We start from the raw sequence: 18,556 nt of genomic DNA, 5'->3' as shown, positions 1-18,556 counted from the left end.
TGCCAGACCCGGCAGGCTGAGAAGGGCTCTTTGAGCCAATCACAGTGCTGTATGAAGGGGGCAGAGTGATGTTGCTGCCAGGGTGGTGACATGATGCCCACGGGGAGCACACGGTCATTGCTGTCTGTGGAAGGAGTGGTCGCGATGGATGGGGCATGTTCACAATGCTGTCCTGCCTGGAGGCTGTGGCCATCGCTGACAGTGACAGCTTTGGTGAGTACTGACTGTGTTGTTGACAGTGCTGGGGCTGGTGAGGACTGAGGACGGTGACGGTGTCAGTCCTGTGCAGGTGGGGTCACTGGTGTGGGGGTTGAGGAGGTGCAGGGATCATGTGGTGTTGTCTACAGCTGTTGGGGGGGACAGTGGGGATGGAAGGGTGACGAGGGGTGCTGGCAGTTTGGTGGTGGCAGAGGTGAATGCAGTTGTATTATTTATGGTGGGGTCTGGTGATGCTGGTAGAGGAATGCAGAGGTGATGCTGGTGCAGTGTGTCTGTGGATGGCGGCGGTGGTGGTACTTCTGGTTGATGAGGGCAGTGCTGGTGAGGATGTGGTACTGACTGTATTGATCATGCAGAGGTGGTCATGGGGTGGTGAGGTGATGGCGTGGTCATGGCAGCCAGGTGGTGAAGGCTAACTGCAGAGGCTCTGGGCAGTGACTTGCTCGAGTGGTGTCTCAGTAGTGGCTTTGAAGGTAAAAGTTGCGGTGAAAGGGCTGCAGGATGTGGCCTGGGCTCTGAGGGGATTCGCAGCCCGCTGTGGGAACTGGGGTCCCATGGCACAAACTGCCAACCAACTACAGCAGCCGGTGCGAGTGCCATGGGAAGGGGGAGAGATGCTGGGCTTGTGCCTTGGGGAGATCTGTAACTGCCCGGGAACCCTGACTGAGTTGTGGAGGGCTAACCTGTCCGTCCTGGGGTCTTGTCTGGTCCCAGGTCCCCACTTCATTCAGCTGGCCAGGGTGAGGGTGAGCTATGGATTGGCTTGAGCTAGGGGCTTGCCTGCCAGAGTCCACTGGCCATCAAGTGCAGCTAGGCCAGGGAGTGCTTGTGGGTGGGTGAACTTCCAGTGGGCACCAGTATCTGAAACATGAGGGCTGTGATGTCTGGACAGTGGTCCCTTGGCTGGCAAGGGAGGTGACAGAGCAGGTGTTACATGACTGGAGGGGGGCCACAGGCCTAGATGCGGGACGGGCACCAGGAGCCCGCCTGAGCTGTGGCAGAGTCAGCAGAATCCTATGTCCAGGCCAGGTCACGCTCACTGGGACCCAGCATTCACTCTCCCCACACAGCCCTGGCCTCCGTGACCTGTCTGGGTGGCCTAGGAGAAGAGCCATTGGACACAGGAGAGACAGCTCAGAAGCCAAAAGCTGCGGTGCGGAGCACTGGCGCCGAGCAGAAGGGAGGAGATAGGCATCTGCTGTGGTGGGAACAGGAGCCGCCCCAAAGGCCGTCACACACCCGTGGTGTTGAGAGGGGCTCCGGTGGCGCCAGCCCTGTAGGCAAGGACACGGGATCCAAGGAGTCTGGGATCTCGGGGCCAGGTCAGGCAGATGTCCACACCCCAGGACTGGAGTCCCCGAAACAGAGCCCAGCAGAATTACCCGTACAGAACAGCGGGGTGCAGCCCTCAGGCCCTCGCAGCCAGAGCAGGTAGGAAGTGTGGTTGGCAGGCCTCTCAGATCGGGCGGGACCTAGGCTGGGAAGAGAGCACCTCTGCTTGGGGAAGTGTGTCCAGGTGGGGGCTGGAGACTGGACTGGAGACGGAGCAGGGGTGATGTCTGGGGTGCAGGCGGAAGCCCACTCAGAAGGGTCTTGACGGCGGAGCTGAGAAGCTCTTGCTGCAGAGGTATGAATCCCACCCCTGCTTGAGATCCCCGCTGGGGTGCGCTGTGCCCACTCCTAGCTGTTTTTTCGTGTGTGGGAGGACACTCTATGAGTCATTCACACTGGAGTGTGAATTAGCCCATCAGATCTTAGGGGACCCCGACAGTGCACAGTCTCATTATAGCACCCGCTCGTGGGCTGCACAGGAGGCATCGTGCTGCAGTGAGGGCCCTGGCTTGGTGAGCAGGAGGTGGGCTTGTGGCATTCTCTGCATACTGTCCCCTCATGTCCCTGGAGCACCCAGGTCGCAGAGGTTTCCACCACCCCAAGCAGGTGCAGGCGGGGCTCATGGCCCCTCCCTAGGTAGACAGCTGAGCTCTGGGTGATCAGGAATTCGAGCAAGGGTGGGGCCAAGTCTCTCTGCCCACTTCCCCTTTCTTGGGCTGGATTGGGGGCAGGTATGGGAGCCAGCAGGGGCCCCGAGGGCCGAGTCTGTCCAGCCGCGACACTGTGCCCTCAGCTCTCCAGTGCTCTTCATCCCGCCTGCCATGGACCTTGCGGGGGACTGGTGGGCAGCAGCTCATGGTGATGCTGACCCTGAGCCACCCTCCTTAGGACCTGGCGACGGGGTTGGAGCTCTCCCCTGGGAGCTGAGGCTGGAATGCGGTGCAGGCTGCGCTGCGAACTGTCTGGGGAGAGCTGTGGGACTTGAAGTACTTAGTTCCAGGGTGGCTGGGGTTTAGGAGGGTAGGTCCAGTCCCCAAGGGCCCTGTGGGGGCCTGGGAGCAGTATGTCCTTGAATCCCAGAGGCTTTTGTGCAGAGAATGGTGCAGGAAGGCCAGGCAGAGAGCAGGGGAGGCTGGCGTGGGGGCGGGAGGACTCACTTCCTGTGGCCAGAGCCCGTTGGTGGTGCCCAGCAGAGCCTTGCGCTACTTTACTCTCCCTTCCGACCCGGGGTCTGTGCCGAGATCCCGCCTCACAGGCCTATCTGCAAAGCAGGTGGTGACTTCAGGACTGAGGTTGGTCAGGACCTGTGCTTGGGGCCAGTGGGAGGAAGGAGTGACTCACGCCAGTGGATAAAGGGAGGTTAGGTGTTGGGACTGGAGATTGTCCCCTGGTGCTAACATGAAGGTCACTGGTCACCTTAGCGGGTGCCAAGTAGAAATGTCCCTATGGAGGGTCATTAGTGTCTTGCAGAGGGTAGGCAGCAGTGTCCGCATCCATCTTGAGACCCTGGGAAGGAGGCCTCGTCTGGGTCAGGGGGAACCCTGTGCAGTGTGAGGGGAAGTTTGGGCTTGGCCTGAGGCCCTGTCTGAGCGGGGAGGCCAGAGCTTGCCCTGAGGTCTTATCTGAGGGCTGGGTTGCCCTGCAGCCCTGTCTGAGTTGAGGAGAGCTAGCCTGTTCTGGGGCCTTCTCTGGGGGTTCCAGGTCCCCACCTCACTCGACGAGAGGTTCTGCTGTGATTGCGGGTCCCTGCTCATCCGATCCAGGGAGGTGTCACTGACTTGGCTCCTTCACTAGCCCTGGACTTGCTGGGGGCCGGGAGGGTGAGCAGTGGGGTGACCAACTCAGACTCCTCAGTTCTGGCCCAGGATGGGGACCTGGGTAGATGACCAGATAGTTCACACGGCTGAGGCTCAGAGAAGAGGTGGCGATGGTCTGCACTGTGGCGTGGCATAGCATACAAGAGAGTGGTCCGAGAAGAGCAGATGGCCCTACAGCAGGAAGGCTTTCAGTCAGACTTGAGGGCTACCAGCTGTTGGTCTTAAGTGGGTGCTTGTCGGACTGCAAGCTTGTTTGGCCTGTCCGGGTGGAGGTGTGTCTGCAGCGCCCTGAGTGTCCCCCAGGACAACCCCGCCACGCTCGCTGAAGCGCAGTCTCCCTCTGAAGTCGAGCTTGCAGGACGCTCCGTGCTTGTGCTTGCTTAGACTGCAGCTCCCTGCGTGGCCGGGCTGGGCCGGGCGAGTCAAGATTCTGCCTTGTCTCAAGGGCCTGCTCAGATCAGTGTTTCGTCTGGGTTCAGTTGGGGACGCCGGGGCAGCAGTGGAGGAGAGTGGGAATCTAGGCCCGCTGCTGTCCTGCTGTGTGGCCTCAGTCCACTGCGCCCCTCAGAGCTCCCTTTCAATGCCTACAAAGCTGACCTGGGGCTCCTGCTGAGACGGGAGATGAAACGCACCGGCTGCACGTGGGGTGGCAGCCATGCTCCTGGTACACACGTGGCTGACTGCTGGTGGGCAGGCTGAGGTAGCTAATGTGGCTCTCCAGACAGCTTACAGAGGCCAGCCTGCCCCTCCCCCTGTCAACGTGACCACTGGTTCTCTGGACCACAGGGGTGCCCCTCTTTAATCCATGATGGTCTGTACCTAGAGGGATGGGCCCTGGTGACCCTCGGCAGCCTCACCTCCTCAGTCCCTGGGGCGCAAAGCTAACATGCCACAGCAGAAGCTTCCGGGTGGCACCAGCTCCTTGGCTGGCGGTCTCCCAGGCGGTGGCTGGCAGCTGTCAGCCTGGCGCCCTGTGGACCTGCCAGGGCTGTTGGGAACCTGCCAGGCTGCTAGCCTCAGCCATCCTGGCTCCCCTTGCCCCACCTCAGGGTGTTGCTCCCTCAAAGTCCTCCCAGCACCCCTTAGGCAGGTGGGACAGCAGAGAGCCCAGAGTCCTTCTCATGTGATCAGCCATACGGTGGGAACTGTGGACAGGCCCATAGCTGCCCACTGGGGGCAGGTGGCCTGGTTGTCTGTTCTGGTCATCGCATCTAGTCAGGCTTGCAGGGTGGGGCTGTCCGCCCCAAGAGAGGGTCAAGTCACTAGGGCTCCCTGCTCTGGATGGATTGGGGACACAGAGATAGCCAGGGGGGCATGCCTGGCACGTGAGTGCAACCTTAGAAAGATTGGCAGGGAGTACAGAATCTGGGGTGTTGCTTGGAACTTGGGGCTTTCTAGGGACCCTGTGTTCCTTTCTCTGTGCCTGCAGCCTGTGGTCGGTGGTACCTCTGCAGTCTCGGGTGGGGAGAAGGGGGTTCTGTAGTGCTGGGGACACAGGGTGGCAGGCTGGGGGCAAAGTCACCTGAGCAGTTCAGATCCTCAGCTCCTATCCCAGAGTCTGGGGTCCTGCAGTTGGAGGCACTGTGGTGGTCCTTTGGTGTCTGTGAGCATTGGATGGGCCAGAGGTGTTCCTGGGAGCCAAACAGCCAGCAGAGTACGAGCCCTTTTGTAGCTTGTGTCTATTTCATATCCTCTTGGAGAGAGGGAGCCCTCAGGTGGAGGACTGTGGCCTCCAACCCCAGCCACCAAGGCCAGGGACACAGGGCTTCTGCTGCCCTGCATTTCAGTGTGAGCGGACAGGGCTCTGGAGTCAACTGCCCACAGCAACCCTGCAGAGCTCAGGCCAGCACCTGGGCCCTCCTCCTTGCCCCGCCTGTCACCTGGGGACACTGAAGGAGACCCAGATGCTAAGGGCTTTCTGGGGACTGTGACTCAGTGGGTCTTGCTGCTTTAGGGGCTGCTGAGAAGGGGAAAGAAAGCCAAGTGCTGCCACCACCACCCAGAGTCAAAGGAGACCTCAGGCTCTTGACCCTCCGAGTGGCCGTAGCTGGCAGCATGTGCTGCACCCCAGCCGTGGGCCTGGTGGGGGTCCAGCCGCTCTTTAGAGATGATCCAGTGCTGGTAGAATACTCCCGATGTGCCTGCTCAAGGGCCAGGCTTGTATGAGGCTCACTGGCTCTGCTGCAAGGCAGAGTACTCATTTAGAATGCAACCAGGACTTGATTCTGGGCTTCGGGGGTTCCCACTGGCACAGTAAAAGTGGGCTGGAGGAGGCCGCCACTGGGAGTGGGAGCTGAGCTTCAGCAGTCAAAAGTACCTGGGTTCAAAGAGCTGGCTTGGTCTCCTGAAGTTTTGGGCAACATTCTGGGTCTGAGGAATTGAAAGGCCTTGCCTGCCTTATGCTCAGGAGACTATACCCAGCTGTGGCTCCTGCAGGCTCACTTCTGGGACGCTTCTGCTCACGTCCACCCTCCAGCCCAGAGCCTTGGAGGATAGGGACTGAGCCCCAGAGAGGGGCTCCTTGACACTTTGCTTTCTGCAAGGCGGGCCCAGCTTCAGGGCTGGTGGGTTAGGAATGGACTCTGGGAAGTTTCTGGACAGAGGACTTGGCTGCCTGGCAGGCCCTGGGGGGATGTGGTTTGGTAGCAGCAGAAGGGGGAGGAGGAGTGGTTGGCGGAACTGTTCAGATCCAGCACACCGACAGCCTAGCCTGCACTTTGCTTAAATGAAATGGGGCCAATGGAGGCCCGAGGACAGCGGGAGGGGCCTGGGTCAGACCTCAGAGGGAAGTTTCCAGCGGCGCACCGCTCCCTTGCGGGGAGCGCGGCGTTTGTCCCCGATAGGAAAAGCCACCAGGGGTGGCCAGGCCGGGAGATGGAGCTGTCCCAAGGTCACCAGCTCTGAGGAGCCCTGGGCTGCGGGGCTGGGGCGCTCGGAAGCGGCCCCTCGCGCGCCCCCGCGCCGCCTTCCTGCGCTCAGGGCCTCGGACGGCGGCGCGGGCGGGCGATCGGCTGCCGGGCCCCGGGCCAGCTCCCGCCTCCCGCCGCCGCTCCCGCGCCCCGCGCTCCCGCGGGCTGGCTGCGCTCCGCGTCTCCGGCGCGCGGCGGGCGGTGCAGAGCGCGGCCATGGGCGCCGGGGCGGCGAGGCCTGGCGGCGGGGCGGGCGCGCGGCGGCGGCGGGCGCAGGGCCGGGCCGGGCGGGCGGGCGCGGGGCCCGGGCGCCGCCGCTGACGCTGTCTCCCGTCCCGCCGCCCGCAGACCCTCCTCCTCCGCCCCCCCGCAGCTCGGGCCCTGGTCGTGGCGCGGCTGCCGCACGGTGCCCCTCGACGCCCTCCGGACGCGCTGCCTGTGTGACCGGCTGTCCACCTTCGCCATCTTAGCCCAGCTCAGCGCCGACGCGGTGAGCCCCGGCGGGAGCGGGGCGGGGCGGGGGGCGGGCGGGGACGGGGCGCGCGTCGCATCGCGGGACTGCCGGCGGACCCTTCCTGACCCCCCGGGGTCCCAGCGCCCGGCCGGCCTAGAGATGGTGAGTGGGAGTGGGGCAGGTGGCGCTTGGAGTTGGGGACCCTTAGGAAGTGACTGATGGGTGGGTCCGCTCTCCACCCACTCTCCTTGGAGCCTGGGACCTTGGAGAGCTCCCGTTCCCTAAGCGAATCCTGCCTGGGTCTACTGGCCGGGACTGGGCCTGGCAGACCCCTCTACTTGTCCCTGGCTTGCCAGGAAGCAGGGGAAGGGTGAGATGCCACCATCTCCGCTTCAACCCGCACCCTGGTGGGGCCTGGGCTGCGGAGGTGGCTGCGTCCCCAGGCAGGGCTTTGGGGATGGCTGAGGCTGCTGGGCCTGGCCCAAGTCCCTAGGCAGGCCCCATGGTCTCAGGGGCCTCCTTTTTGTTCCTAGTGATTCTTGTGGGGGCTGCTGGTTTCTATGGCAACGGCATCTCGGGCCAACCTGCTGCCTGGGGCTCTGGGTGCTGGCCCAGCCCACTGTGCCGGTGGGCTCTGCCCCAGGGCCCCAAGGAAGGCCTGAGAGGAGGGTGCAGAGTCCCTGGTGGGGGGATGATCTGGACTCTGGCCCTCAGCCTGCCCCTCAGCCCTTAGGCCCCTGCCTCAGTGGAAGGGGCCAGGCGGGAATGGAGAGCTGGCTAGGGGCCTCAGCATTTCCTGGTGTTGGCAAGCGAATTTTGCCCCACTCAGGGCCCAGACTCCATCTAGACAAGGCTTGAGGCCTCTCAAAATGCCTGGCCACTCTTTCTACTCTGAAAAGTGGGGAGGACACATCTTGTCAGCTGGGGTCTCCCATAGGGTCACAGCCAGCCTGGACTTGAGTCACTGCTACCTCTTTATTAGGCTGGGAAACTGAGGCTTGGAAGGGGTTGGCTCAAAGTCCAGGGTGAATATGAGCTCTTGCCACTTGCCCCTGTGTGCTCTCCCACCAGGAAGCCCTCTCAGGTAGGACTGCCTGTGTTGCTGGGTCCGTAGGCAGGGTACAAGCAGCAGCCAAGGTTGCCCTGGGTCCGTAAGCAGGGTAGGAGCAGCGGCCAGGGTTGCCCTGGAGGCTTCCTGGAAGAGGTGGCCGTGCATTGAAGGCAGTGAACTGTTACTGCATGACCTTCTTTCTGGGGATTCTGGGTGCTGGCCTGGGCAGCACAGGTGGCCACTGTGCCTTAGAAGGTGTGGGCAGGACCAGAGCCAGGAATGACACTCCTGTTCTCCCGGCCATAAGAAGTCGGTGTGGGCTCCTGGGAGCCCAGGCTTGCCCCTTACACACAGTGTGACCCTTGGCCAGCCTTCTGTCTTCCAGAGACTCCCTTCCCCTTGTGAAATGGAAGGAGCCGTATATCCTGAGGGCAACTGCTGGTGTAGGCTGAGTCTTCCGAGCAGGCAAGGCTGAAGAGGGACGATCTTGAATCTGGGAGAGCAGATAGGACCTAGGGTCTGGGCCTTTCTAGAGTGGGAACAGTGAGGCCACCCTGGGGCAAACAGGCCACCAGGTCCCCATTTGGTGTGGTAGGGATCCATGACTGCCTGAGGACTTCTAGCATTAGGCAGTGGTCACCAAAGTAGGGTGCTGGCTGGCATTTCCAGGCACCCTGTGTCTGTACTCCCAGACAAGATACAGGCTGAGTGCTCAGACCCTGGAACTGAAGGCAGGCAGTGCCTCTCAGAGCCTCAGTTTCCCTGTCTGTGTGATGGGACAGCAGTGGGCCCTGCCTGATCTCAGGACTGACCTCAGGACTCCTGCAAAGGCTGTCTGTGTCTAGCTTGTAGCCCTGCCCCCTCTCCTTTCCACCTGACCGCTCACCTGCCCACACTCACTGCTTGGGGGTGAGCGCTCACCCAAGGCTCTGAGTGGAGAGGGGCTAGAACTTCAGGTGAGACTGTGTTACGTGCTGCTGGTCATTACCCTGTCCTGTACCCTGTGCCCAGGCCACAGGGATTCCAGCATGAGTAAGGACAGGGCAGGATCATTGGTTCCTGGGGCTGGAGGCTTAGGCAGGCCTTAGTGGTATCCTCCAGTCCTGGGCTTAAGTGTTCAGATGGTCCAGCAGCCAGGCCGGAAGAGGAGAGGCTGGGGCAGGGGGTTTGGGAGCAGGCAGCATTTTTTCCCCCTTGGGTCTGGGTGTGGGTCTGGGTGGAGTGTGGGAGGAAGAGGTTTGGAACTGGGTCCTTAGGGGTGCACATGGGTTTACCAGCTGAGCTTTGTGGGGAGGGAGGAATGACAGCTATTCCAGTGAGGTGAGAAAGGTGGGAGCTGCGGGAGGACATGGAGCATGGGAGAGACAGGTGTGGGGCTGAGGGCCGGAGAAGCAGAAGCAGACAGGGTAAGGTTAGCAATGAACTTCATCTCAGGTGGGAGGAATGGGCTGAGGCTGGCAGCAGGACCAGAGGCCACAGGGACTCCAGCATGGGTAAGGACACGGCAGGACAGCCCAGTTGGCTGCAGGAAGGTGGCCAGGGCTGAGTTAGGTGGCTGTGGAGAAAGACGGGTCCTCCTCTCCTTAGCCGTCAGGGCTGTGCTGGCACGTGGCTGTTTGGAAGGTAGTGCAGCATGGGCAGAGGACGTGCGCCCAGGACACAACAGCATCAAGGGACTTCTGTCCAAACAGGGACTTGAGGTGTTGGTGGAGATGGGGTACATGGCACCCAGCAGCTGGGGTGATGAACTGGGCGGGATGTGCAGTGAGGGAGACAGACTCGGGGCCCAGGCACTGGCCCGGAGCCAGGGTGTGGGCGCAGCTGCCTCTGGGCTGTGGCTGTGGCTGTGGCTGTGGGAGGTGAGTAACTGCTCTGAGTCACACCTGTGCGTGGGATGAGCCACCTGCCCTGAGCTGTGGTGGGAATGGTCGCGCAGCGTAGCCGGGCCGTAGTAGTAAAGTCTATGAAGCCAGTCTGTGCTGTTGCTTCTGTGACATGAACCAGATTATTAGTCATTGGTGGCCACGGCCAGTCCTGAGTGTGACCAGGGTTGGGGCTCCGTGTGTAACTGGGATCAGAATCAGAATGTGGCCACCATTGTCCCTCTGTAGGTCCAAGGTCAGGATGCAGGTTATGGTTGGAATTCAGGTTGGGAGTATGTTTGGGATCAAGGCTTAGCACGTAACATAGGTCAAGGTTTAGCCTGTGACTGGGTGCAAGTCAAATTGTGGCAGGGTCCACAGAGCTTGGGGTCAGGGATGTCAACCTCTTGACATTGTATCATGACATGGTCATCTACACAGGCATTTGGGCACACTCGTAGTTATCTTGAGGCCATGTGTGACCCGCAGGGCAGATTGGACACACCTTCAGGCTTAGTCAGGAGTCAGGGATTACTTCTGTGGGCATTTGGGAGCCATCGACGGCACTGGAGTAGGGACAGGACAGAGGTGGCATTGCGGGCAGGGCCACTCCAGGGGATGAGGTTGGCAGGATCTGAAGCTGGACTAAGGCGTTCACATGGTGGACGGGCCGCAGCTGTGGAAACAGCACTCTAGGAAAGACGTTGATGGGCGAGCCCACCAGTCTGGGGGCCCAAGGGAAGGTAACGGGCAGCAGAGGTCAGTTCACGTGGAGTTCGGAGAGAAGAGCCAGCCACACGAAAGTCACGGCAAGAACACTGGGCAAGAGGAGCAGCCAGGGCAAAGGCCCTGGGGCAAGCTGAGCTTGGCATAGGAGCTGGTCTTCCACAGTGGATAGTTTGGTCCTGTCTCCTGGGATTTGGAACCCAGCTCTGCTCTTGTCCTTGAGGTCTCCGGGGTGACCCTCCTGATGCAGCCTGGGGTTCTCTTAGCACCTTTGCTTCCAGGATGTTGCTGTCCCCTCCCAACAGCATGCAGAGATGGGCGAGGGCTGTCAGGAGTGGCCCTGAGCCAGTTGGGAGGGGCGGGCGGGTTGTGGTGGCTGCCAGGCCTAATGAGGGCAGACAAGGCAGATGGCCACAGAGGTCGGGAGAGAAGCCAGCCATGGCACGGGCATAGCCACTTGCTCTGCTTCCTGTGACCTGCCCAGAGCCTTGCAATGTTTGTCAGCACTGCCCCCATCTGTCCCTGGCGGCAGGCTTCATCGATAGAGTCGCAGCAGTGTGACTGTGATCCCAGAGGGCCTGGAGGACGGTGGGGGGGGGGTGCATTAGTGTATCCGCTTGCCCTCTTCAGGAGTGGTTTATGGGTGAGACCCTGTGGCTGGTCACCTGGGTCTCCAAAGGGCTCAAACGCCTAGAGTAACGTAAAGGCCTGCCTGGAGGCAGTGGCTTTCCAGCTTCACGCTGGAGGGAGGAGGAAGTGAGTCTCTTTGCATACGAGACATGGCTGGAGCCCAGGCACCCACCACAGCTGAGTGGGCTTGGTGGCAAAACCAGGGGCAAGTGCCTACCTGCTTATGCCGTAGGGGCATGTGACTTCATGTGTCTCAGGTAGAAGCGTGTCTGGGGATGTGTCTGGCATGTGGCCGATGTCACCCTGAGAGTAGACCCCCACCTCAGGTCTTCTTTGTACTTGGAAGCAAGAGGGGAGAGGGAAGGCCAGGAGGGGCAGGACGTGGGAGCAGAGCTTTAACACTCCTGTGCGGTGGCCTGGGACACCGTGTGGTTTGTGGTGCAGGCTGGGCACTGTGGCACTGCTCGGGGGGAGCACACCCCTGTGTCAGAAGCCTCCAGCCTGGCATCTTCGGGCTGGTGGTAGTGGCATCTGTGGGTCTTGAGAAGGAACAGGTAAGGCCAGGTGGTCAAGGCGCTGGCTGTGTGCACAGGAGGAGTCCTGTTTAGAGGGAACCCCACAAAGGCCCTGAGATAGAAACAGAAGGCAGCCCAGTGGCCTTTTTAGGGGGCTGAGGAGACTCAGCCCAGCAGGGAGGGGAACACCACGATGTGCGAGGTAAACTGAGCCATGTGCCAGGGCAGGAGAAGAGAGGAAAGAGCTATGGAGGGAGCGAGGGGAGGCAAGGGTGGAGGGAGGAGTTTCAGGGTGGGCACCAAGGGAGTTGGGGTGTGGGCACCAGGCTGGGGGCCTAACAGCTGACAGTGAGAAAGGGCTGGGTCCTGTGCCTCCCCAGCCCCGTCTGTGACGTGGGGATAGAGCTCCTGGAGCTGAGAGTCTACAAGTGACAGAGGCTTGTGACTTGTTGTCAGGCTTGGCCAGTGACTGTCATCATACAAGGGGGCCTGTCTTCAGAGAGGGACAGGAGCTGCCCCCAGGGATGGGCCAGCAGAGAGCGTCCTAGAGCTGGGTGAGAGCGGTCAGGAGTCTGCGGCTGTGCAGAACCTGGGCTGAGCTTTGGCCTGTGGGCCACTGCACGGTAGGCGTACTGGCCTGCGTTTCACTCCCATCTCTCCTCTCCTCAGAACATGGATAAGGCGGCTGTGCCATCTGTGACGCTCATAGTGGGCTGCGGCGTGTCCTCGCTCACCCTGCTCATGCTGGTCATCATTTACGTGTCCGTGTGGAGGTAGGTGCCCACCCCAGGCCGAGAGCTCCAGCCTGCTGTGCACCATCCCTCTACTTTTGGCATGGACGCCACACCCCTACCATGCCACCCTCTCTGCCAACCACCAGGGCCTGCATCCGCCACTTCATCCCACCTCATCCCCCATCTGTTCCAGGTTCCTGAATACTGCTGCCACAAGAGTTATGTTGCTGGTAGGGCTGCCAAGGAAGGGAGGGTGTGTGTGGCACACCACCACACAGGTCCCCATTTGTATTGTCCTCTGCACTCTGACGGATGCCAGCTCTGATCCCACGCCTCAGCATACTGAGAAGCTGTCTCTTGCCCACTTGGCATCCCTGAGGCTGTCTGATTTCTCCAGTGTCCTCACAGCTGGGCCTACAAGCCGCAGCTCCCCAGGGCCTGGGAGAAGTCACAGGGCCCAGCGCCTCTGCTCACCCTGCTGTGGACTCGAGGGCCCTGGCTTAGTAGGGACTCTCATGCACATTGCAGGCCCTGTCTCCCCATGTGTGGGCTGCAGGGCAGCAGAGACTGGCTAGCACCCACAGGAGGGCTGATACAGGATGTATCATGTATACTGAGAACATGCCTGAACCAGGCATGTCTGAACCAGGGGGTGCCTGTGGGAGCAGCAGGGACACACTTGGGTCAGAGTGTCAGGCCAGATGGCTTCAGATGTGTGTGGACACAGGAGCATGTGCAAATAGGGAGGCTCTCTCGCTGCCTACCTGTGTCCAGATCCACCTGGTAGCTTGCTAGAGGAGGTGAGCTGAAGGTCACTGCACAGGCAGAGATGAGCAGGCGCTCCTCCTGTGACCAGAGGTCAGGCAGGCGACCACATGATGGCAGTCGATAATCAGAACCGACTGCCGGGCTGCTGCTTCATATCCACAACCAGAGGTCGATGTGGCCAGTGGGGGAGGGGCGGCCTGTGCAGCTGCTAGCAGCAGGCGTCCTCTGTGTCCTGTCCAAGGGCAGAGCATCCAGTACACCTCCCACTGGGAACCATTGCCACCAGCCCCTGGGGACCCTACAGCATGTGGGGCTAGGGGCTCAGAGATGCCACCATTAGCGCTGACCTGGTATGGAGGCTTAGCATCTAATTTTCAATGCGCGTTATGTGAGCCCTCTTGTGCTAATGGTACCATGTGAACTGGAGATAGGGACCAGTAGCGTGTAAGGACATGGGGACCAGGCAGGGAACATGGGCTGCCTGCTCAAGGTTATGTAGTGCATCTAACTTGCCAAGGCCTCCAAGGTGCAGCCATGGACTGTTTATTCTCTGCCTGGCTGGCTCTCAGTTCCCGCGGCTACAGTTGTCATGGTGGCAACAGTGGTAATGATGGTGGTGATGGTGATGATGATGGAAATGGTTGTGTGATGTGGCAGTGAAACTTTTGGTGGAAATAGTGATAGTGGTGAAGGTGGCCATGGAAGAGATTAGCTATGGTGGTGATTGTAGATGTGGTGGTGAGTGTGGCTGTGGTGGTGAGTGTGGCAGTGGAGTTGAGTGTGGCCGTGGTGGTGGTGAGTGTGGCTGTGGTGGTGGTGAGTGTGGCCATGGTGGTGAGTGTGGCTGTGGTGGTGAGTGTGGCCGTGGTGGTGAGTGTGGCCGTGGTGGTGGTGAGTGTGGCCGTGGTGGTGGTGAGTGTGGCTGTGGTGGTGAGTGTGGCCGTGGTGGTGGTGAGTGTGGCTGTGGTGGTGGTGAGTGTGGCCGTGGTGGTGAGTGTGGCCGTGGTGGTGAGTGTGGCCATGGTGGTGGTGAGTGTGGCCGTGGTGGTGAGTGTGGCCATGGTGGTGGTGAGTGTGGCCGTGGTGGTGAGTGTGGCTGTGGTGGTGGTGAGTGTGGCCGTGGTGGTGAGTGTGGCCATGGTGGTGGTGAGTGTGGCCATGGTGGTGAGTGTGGCCGTGGTGGTGATTGTAGATGTGGTGGTAAGTGTGGCCGTGGTGGTGAGTGTGGCCGTGGTGGTGAGTGTGGCCGTGGTGGTGAGTGTGTCTGTGGTGGTGAGTGTGGCCGTGGTGGTGGTGAGTGTGGCCATGGTGGTGAGTGTGGCCGTGGTGGTGGTGAGTGTGGCCATGGTGGTGAGTGTGGCCGTGGTGGTGAGTGTGGCCGTGGTGGTGATTGTAGATGTGGTGGTAAGTGTGGCCGTGGTGGTGAGTGTGGCCGTGGTGGTAAGTGTGGCCGTGGTGGTGAGTGTGGCCGTGGTGGAGAGTGTGGCCGTGGTGGTGAGTGTGGCCATGGTGGTGGTGAGTGTGGCCATGGTGGTGAGTGTGGCCGTGGTGGTGGTGAGTGTGGCCGTGGTGGTGATTGTAGATGTGGTGGTAAGTGTGGCCGTGGTGGTGAGTGTGGCCGTGGTGGTGAGTGTGTCTGTGGTGGTGAGTGTGGCTGTGGTGGAGAGTGTGGCCGTGGTGGTGAGTGTGGCTGTGGTGGTGGTGAGTGTGGCCGTGGTGGTGGTGAGTGTGGCTGTGGTGGTGATTGTAGATGTGGTGGTGAGTGTGGCCGTGGTGGTGAGTGTGTCTGTGGTGGTGAGTGTGTCTGTGGTGGTGAGTGTGGCTGTGGTGGTGAGTGTGGCTGTGGTGGAGAGTGTGTCTGTGGTGGTGAGTGTGGCTGTGGTGGTGGTGAGTGTGGCCGTGGTGGTGGTGAGTGTGGCTGTGGTGGTGATTGTAGATGTGGTGGTGAGTGTGGCCGTGGTGGAGAGTGTGGCCGTGGTGGAGAGTGTGGCCGTGGTGGTGAGTGTGGCCGTGGTGGTGGTGAGTGTGTCTGTGGTGGTGAGTGTGGCCGTGGTGGTGAGTGTGGCCGTGGTGGAGAGTGTGTCTGTGGTGGTGGTGAGTGTGTCTGTGGTGGTGGTGAGTGTGGCCGTGGTGGTGGTGAGTGTGGCCGTGGTGGTGGTGAGTGTGGCTGTGGTGGTGAGTGTGGCTGTGGTGGTGAGTGTGGCCGTGGTGGTGGTGAGTGTGTCTGTGGTGGTGGAGAGTGTGGCCGTGGTGGTGGTGAGTGTGGCTGTGGTGGTGAGTGTGGCTGTGGTGGTGGTGAGTGTGGCCGTGGTGGAGAGTGTGGCCATGGTGGTGAGTGTGGCTGTGGTGGTGGAGAGTGTGGCCGTGGTGGTGAGTGTGGCTGTGGTGGTGGAGAGTGTGGCCGTGGTGGTGAGTGTGGCTGTGGTGGTGGAGAGTGTGGCCGTGGTGGTGGTGTGTGTGGCCGTGGTGGAGAGTGTGGCCGTGGTGGTGGTGAGTGTGGCTGTGGTGGTGAGTGTGGCCGTGGTGGTGAGTGTGGCCATGGTGGTGAGTGTGGCCGTGGTGGTGGTGAGTGTGGCTGTGGTGGAGAGTGTGGCCGTGGTGGTGAGTGTGGCTGTGGTGGTGGTGAGTGTGGCCGTGGTGGTGGTGAGTGTGGCCGTGGTGGTGAGTGTGGCCGTGGTGGTGGTGAGTGTGGCCGTGGTGGTGAGTGTGGCTGTGGTGGAGAGTGTGGCCGTGGTGGTGGTGAGTGTGTCTGTGGTGGTGAGTGTGGCCGTGGTGGTGGTGAGTGTGGCTGTGGTGGTGAGTGTGGCCGTGGTGGTGGTGAGTGTGGCCGTGGTGGTGAGTGTGGCCGTGGTGGTGGTGAGTGTGGCCGTGGTGGTGGTGAGTGTGGCCGTGGTGGAGAGTGTGGCCGTGGTGGTGAGTGTGGCCATGGTGGTGAGTGTGGCCGTGGTGGAGAGTGTGGCCGTGGTGGTGAGTGTGGCCGTGGTGGAGAGTGTGGCCGTGGTGGAGAGTGTGGCCGTGGTGGTGAGTGTGGCTGTGGTGGTGGTGAGTGTGGCTGTGGTGGTGGTGAGTGTGGCCGTGGTGGAGAGTTTGGCCATGGTGGTGATAATAGTTTGGCCATAGCAGTGCTGGCAGAGGTTTATTTGTTTTTAGTTAATTTCCTCATGCTGTGAAAATAGCATGACCATAGCAACTTAAGGAAGAGCCTACTTTGACTCAGTTTGAGGCTCTTGTCGACCATGGTGGCGAAGGCAGCTGGAATGTGAGATGGCTGCTCCCATTGTCTCTGCAGTCAGGAAGCAGAGAGGTGAATGCGAACATTCAGCTCACTTCCTCCTGTTATTCAGCCCCGGACCCTCATCCTTGGATGGTGCTGCTCACAGTTGGGGTGGGTCTTCTCATCATTAACCTGATTAGAAACTCCCTCACGAACATGCCAGAGGTTCTTTTCTAAGTCCCATGCAGTTGACAATGAAGAGTTGCCATCCTAATTCTACCCCTTATCCATTTGACACCTAATTACATCACTAAATCATGACATTCCACTCCCTCCCTGCAAAGCTTCATTTCATTTCATTTAGTCCATCTCTTAAGTCCCTGCAGTTTTTAACAATCCCAACACTGTTCAGAAGTCCAGTCTCCTTTGAAACAAAAAATAATTACTTTACCTAAAAGCCCCTATAAAATAAAAACGCATTACATTCTTCCAACGTATGATGAATAAAATTCCCAGGCATAGCAAGGAAATATGGGACTAAAGCTAGTCAGGGACCCAGCAGGGCCAACACTAACTTGCAGCTCCATGTCCAGCATCTGGGCTCATGGCGGAACCACTGGTCTTCACCACTTGGTTAACCCCACTCCTCCAGCAGCACTCAGAGCCTCGCTCGTGGGCCGGTTCTGCTGTGAGCCTCTGGCTTTCCTCAGCAGCCGTGCTGAGGTCCTGGCTTCTCCACCATTACAACTTGGGCTTCGCCTTCAAAGCTTCACACGTCGGCCTTCCTCGCCTCTTGCAGGGACTCCGACCCTGCCACACATTGCCTGGCCTTAGTGGCCTTCTGGAACCATGGCGTTCCATGACCCCGCGATCCTTCATCTCCTATGCCTGAGGCCAGTTTCCTGTGGGTGCTGCAGCCAAGTTCTGGTGCCAGCTTCCAAGGAGACTGGTCCTCTGGGAGCACTGCTGCATTAGCTTCTGTGAACCTTCTAGGTTGACCTGGGCACACATTTTCCTCATTAGTTGCTTCCAGCAGAGGGCCCTCCTCTCAGGGCCATTCCCAGGGTCAACTCCAGCCTGGACAAAGTTTTTCCACAGATTTGTCCCAGAGGCTTGTTTCGATGGTGATTCTAAATCTCACTGAATTGACAGTCAAGACGAGCCACCACAGTGCTCGGGGCAGCAATGGTGGCGAAGATGATGGCAGGAGGAAGTGGAGCTCTGGGCCTGGGCCAGTCCACGTGGCTGGTCTTTGTGGATACGAGGTCCCGTTGAGTGCTGACCTCAGGATCTGGCTTCTTCCTTAGGTACATCCGCTCAGAGCGATCCGTCATCCTCATCAACTTCTGTCTGTCCATCATCTCCTCGAATGCTCTCATCCTCATTGGACAGACCCAGACCCGCAACAAGGTAGGTGTCCTCCTGCCTGTCCTGCGCAGCCCCACATCTTCTGCTGGGGTGGGGGAGGTGCAGCCCGGCAGCGTCTCCCACCCTGGTCACCTGAGGACCTTGGGCACTTGCCCTCCCTGAGTACCTTCTTTTTATTGTTCCCATTTCGTGGTCTCCACGTTCCACCCTGCCAGCTAGGGCCCAGAGTCCAGACTTTGCTTTCTCAAGGAGGCACCTTAATATATAGAATAAGAAAAGCTGGACCCCAGTACTCCTGTGTGCTGTGGGTGAACTTCCCCACCTCAGTGGGCTTGCCTGTGATTGCTGTGGGGCGTTGGGATGTGGCTTGCCTGCTCTGGGCCTCTCATTCACCCTTGCCAGCTGGCTGGGCCGGACCCAGGCTTCCGAGTTTGTGGGAGGCTGCGGGTGGTCATCCACCCTGGCAGTCTGAGTTACACAAGCACTCGCCCCTGACCTTGGCCTTCAGGGCAGGCACCTGGGTTGGGTTGCTTCTTGCCTGGTGACTTGGCAGGTCACAGCAAGGACACTGGGCACTGGGTTTATCCCAGCTGCTTTTGGGCACTCATGGGGTGGGCACGGGCCAAGGAGAGTCTTCCTGTCCTTGCTTATCCGCCTCCGCAGGTGGTGTGCACTCTGGTGGCCGCCTTCCTGCACTTCTTCTTCCTGTCCTCCTTCTGCTGGGTGCTCACGGAGGCCTGGCAGTCCTACATGGCGGTGACCGGCCGCCTCCGGAGCCGGCTGGTCCGCAAGCGCTTCCTTTGCCTGGGCTGGGGTGAGCAGGGCAGTGGGGGCGAGGGTGGGCCTGGGTGAGGGGAACCAGGGCAGCGGGGAGTGGCTGGGTGGCCTGGGCCAAGGTGGGTGGCGGGCTGCTCTGCACCTCTTCACATCTTTGTCCCTGCCTGTTGCTTGCTCCTG

At 60.4% G+C, this 18,556-nt stretch overlaps 1 protein-coding gene across 7 annotated transcripts in view; it reads left to right on the top strand.

Moving 5' to 3' along the window:
• Window positions 1-18,556, top strand: part of Adgrb1 (adhesion G protein-coupled receptor B1) — a 65,658-nt gene that overhangs the window by 30,550 nt on the left and 16,552 nt on the right. For all 7 annotated transcript variants that reach the window (XM_045143582.1, XM_045143578.1, XM_045143577.1 and 4 more), the window contains exons 17-20: window positions 6,626-6,767; window positions 12,185-12,288; window positions 17,539-17,641; window positions 18,263-18,413. In XM_045143582.1, coding sequence (XP_044999517.1) covers window positions 6,626-6,767; window positions 12,185-12,288; window positions 17,539-17,641; window positions 18,263-18,413 — 500 coding nt within the window. The remainder of the gene's footprint in view (window positions 1-6,625; window positions 6,768-12,184; window positions 12,289-17,538; window positions 17,642-18,262; window positions 18,414-18,556) is intronic.

The sequence above is a fragment of the Jaculus jaculus genome, chromosome 2, assembly GCF_020740685.1.
Source record: "Jaculus jaculus isolate mJacJac1 chromosome 2, mJacJac1.mat.Y.cur, whole genome shotgun sequence".
NCBI classification, from domain to species: Eukaryota; Metazoa; Chordata; class Mammalia; order Rodentia; family Dipodidae; genus Jaculus; species Jaculus jaculus.
The sequence above is the reverse complement of the archived record's forward strand: the minus strand, read 5'-3'. Positions and strand labels throughout refer to the sequence as shown.